The sequence below is a fragment of the Lichtheimia ornata genome (genome assembly GCF_029851405.1).
Source record: "Lichtheimia ornata isolate CBS 291.66 chromosome Unknown scaffold00061, whole genome shotgun sequence".
NCBI lineage: Eukaryota > Fungi > Mucoromycota > Mucoromycetes > Mucorales > Lichtheimiaceae > Lichtheimia > Lichtheimia ornata.
This window is the reverse complement of record NW_026695381.1, coordinates 67802-71270: the sequence shown is the minus strand read 5'-3', so window position 1 is coordinate 71270 and position 3469 is coordinate 67802. Positions and strand designations below refer to the sequence as shown.

The following is a 3469-nucleotide window of genomic DNA, read 5'->3' as shown; positions in this document are numbered from 1 at the left end:
GGAGGTTGGCAGGCGTTGAAGAAATGAACGGATCACCATTTACCAATGATATCCATATGCACGAAAACATGTCGACATCCAATGACAGCTGCATCCCTAGTAATCCCAACGCACCAGAAGACATGCAGCTTGCTGAATAGTCCACATACCATAATAAAAGAGGAGGTTGGCAGGTGTTGAAGAAATGAACGGATCATCACTTACCAATGATAGCCATATGCACGAAAAGATGTTGAATCCAATGACAGCTGCATCCATGAAAATTCCAAAGAACCAGAAGACAAGTAGCTTGTTGAATAGCCCGCATACTATAATAAAAAAGGATGTTGGTTGGGATTGGAGCCAAAAAACGGATCATCCTCTATTTACCAATGATAGCCATATGCGCGAAACCTGCTGATATCCAAATCAAGCCGATTCTTTGCAATCGTCCGCTTGTTGGTAAGACCCGCTACGTTGGCACTCGGATTGTAAGCGATGGAACGATACTTGATAGGAATATACAGTGAGACGGTTGAGTAATACTTGTACCACCAAAGATAGAACACTTACATGATGCCGAAGAGCCCTTACAAGGAGCGAGAACGAACCAATGTGCCGCCCAAGACCACATGCAAATCGAAAAATCATCAATCGAAAAGCCCAAACCAGCAACCTAGCTGCGGAAGGGAGTACACTCAGTGATATAGCCGATATGAATGAGATACCAATCCTTTTTCATTGGGTATGGAATGCAGCTTGACGATGGAGTCCTTGACGAGATGCATGAATGACCTTGGTAACACAAAAGATTTGATTGCGGGCTTTCATTGCTTGTTGATGACATGATCCATCCATACGACACGTATAGTCGTAGAGATCCATCAAAGGAATCGCCAATAACCAGAAGCACCAAGAGATAGAAAGGTTGCAGATATCAAAGATATACAAGTTGTTCCTTGCTGCTGATGTGATCAATCGATAAGAGACCTTCATTTCAGGATGCCCACCGAATTGCCGATAACGAGAAGAACCAGATGATGGGATAAAGCTTGATATGACACCAACGATATGGATGCTGCTACTTGTTGCTGATAGAATCCACTCACAAGAGGCTTGCATTGGCGGACACTCTCCTGGAGAAATCGCCCGTTGACTGGTAACCAACCACCAGAGACGCAATAAAGCTTGACGCCACCAAAAGACATAAACACTTCCCCATGGCTGACATGATTCACCTATAAAAGATGCACCATAAACAATTGTCCAAACTCATCCAACAATACTTAGCAATCATAGCTGTGATCTTGTAAACTCCAAAACACCAAAAGACAAGTAGCTCTCTGCAATGGTCCCTCTAAATAATAATGGTACGCGTTTCAGCAAAGGTCTCCAAAAAGCATGAGAGTCATACGTACCTGAATCACGCAATCATTACCCGCATACTTGGAACCAAATAGGCCATCAGGATGTAAAGTAATAATAAAAGCGCACAGCCAAAGAAACGTCATAGTACCGGTACTCTCCTGTGGATCGACGCGATGAAGTGCATCAATAGAGATACCATCTTCTCTCTAAAGGCAAGGAGATCAATAGCCGTAAAACGATGGAGCAGTGCGAACAGAGGATGCATTTTTAAATCCATGAGGCCGCAACATGAGTTGCACTGTCTCCGGGCACAACATGTAGAGCTCCACAGGAAAGTACAGTACAATGACGTCCTTGACGTGCAGCCGTGATAATAATAGCATCGCCGAAAGAGGATCTGCCACTGTATGGCGTTTGGTAAGTCCACTTGAATCCAACCAACCCCATCATAATGAACACTCTTACCTTGTGGTATTTCTCAATAGCATCTTTGCCTCCAATGAAAACCGTATATCCATGCCATCCAGTAGGTGCCGCTGCTGTTTCATTGCAAGGCTCGTTAATTAGCATGTTTTGCTTTGTAGATCCGATACCACGCATATCATTGAGCCAACCATACCGTATTCTTGCTTTGAGATCCGTATCCTGTTGCTGCCAGAGGTACCATCATCCAACATGTTCAACCTACCATAAACGCAACGTGAGATAACAAGTAAAACCAATCCACACGCTTTGTTGTCACCATACCCAAAAGAAGCAATGTAAAGACGTCTTGAGAACTCTCATTGTGGACAACTCGGTAAGGAAGGCACACGACGCCGTGAACCATGGTGATCACAAGGAATTGCAACCAAATACACCATCCGAAGGCAATTCAATAATCAACCTGCAGCGCCAAGGTATGCCATCATATGTACTATACTCTCATTGGATCCTGAAATTGGCATCATAAGAGATATCCACCTTCTCTCTGTAGGCAAGGAAATCAATAGCCGTACTTGGATGGAGGCCGTGTGCACAGCGGATGCCTTTTCAAATTGGCCTTGCCATCGCATCTTGAGTCACACTGTTTCCGGGCCAAAATTCCCCAGGAGAGCACAGTACTATACAATGACATCCTTGACGTGCTGATTGATCAAAATAGTATCGCCGAAAGAGGCTCTGCCACTGTATGGCGTTTGGTAAGTCCACTTGAATCCAACCAATCCCACAATGAATCTCTTACCTTGTGGTATTTCTCAATAGCGTCTTTGCCTCAAATAAAACCGTATATCCATGCCATCCAGTAGATGCTGCTGCTGTTTCATTGTAAGGCTCGTTAATTAGCAGGTTTTGCTTTGTACATACAATGCCATCCATGCATACCATTGAGCCAACGTACAGCGTTCTTCCTTTGATATCAATGTCTTGTTGCGGCCACAGGTACCATCATCCAACGTATTCAAGCTGCAGTAAATGCAATGTAAGGTAACAAGGATAGCATTTGCTTTTCATGTCGACATACCCAAAGTAACAATGTCTCCTTGATGACAACCATGAAAAGAACACACACGACACACGACGTCCCCTTTGGAACTTGTATAACGAGAGAACAGCAAACTACACGTGAACTTTAGAACCACAATGTCCAACTTGAATGCAGCGATTGAACGTACATGTTGTATTGCAATGGAAGCTTGAGTCATGGGCAGATCGCGCGCGTACTTGCTGTTGAATGTCTGCAGCTGGAAAGTGTCGCCATTGACCACATGTTCACCCCAATGAACGCTGTACATTGGAAGGAATGCCAGCAATTAACGTGTTGTAGTTTGTAAATGGAGACAAGCTTACCTTTTTTTGTGAAGTAGAAGTGAAGAAGAGTGGTCTCTTTGTTCCTCCTGTTCTCTCCAATTCGTGCACCCCATGGCACCCCGCTTGCTACAGCTATTACTGTTTATACGTACCCTCCACAATATCCTATGCTTTTAGCTCCATAAGAATGATCACTGCTCAAGGCTTCAATTGAGAACAGCCCTCGTAATTAAGCTATTTGGTCTGTGCGCATCACATAGATCGATTAGTTATGCAGCTCCACTCTGAACCAACTTGTGTAACCTACTGTGTAACCCCTACCAAATACATG

General features: G+C 44.0%; 2 protein-coding genes across 2 annotated transcripts; both read right to left on the bottom strand.

Moving 5' to 3' along the window:
- Positions 1-717: 717 nt before the first annotated feature.
- On the bottom strand, positions 718-1101 carry O0I10_009884 (uncharacterized protein; the record flags this gene model as incomplete). The annotated part of the gene is made up of 1 exon (XM_058489870.1): positions 718-1101. The coding sequence occupies one exon, from the start codon at positions 1099-1101 to the stop codon at positions 718-720; it is 384 nt and encodes a 127-aa protein (XP_058339357.1).
- Positions 1102-1568: 467 nt separating this feature from the next.
- O0I10_009883 (uncharacterized protein) lies at positions 1569-1947 on the bottom strand (the record flags this gene model as incomplete). Its single annotated transcript, XM_058489869.1, has 2 exons — positions 1569-1700; positions 1813-1947. The coding sequence occupies 2 exons, from the start codon at positions 1945-1947 to the stop codon at positions 1569-1571; spliced, it is 267 nt and encodes an 88-aa protein (XP_058339356.1).
- Positions 1948-3469: the final 1522 nt, after the last annotated feature.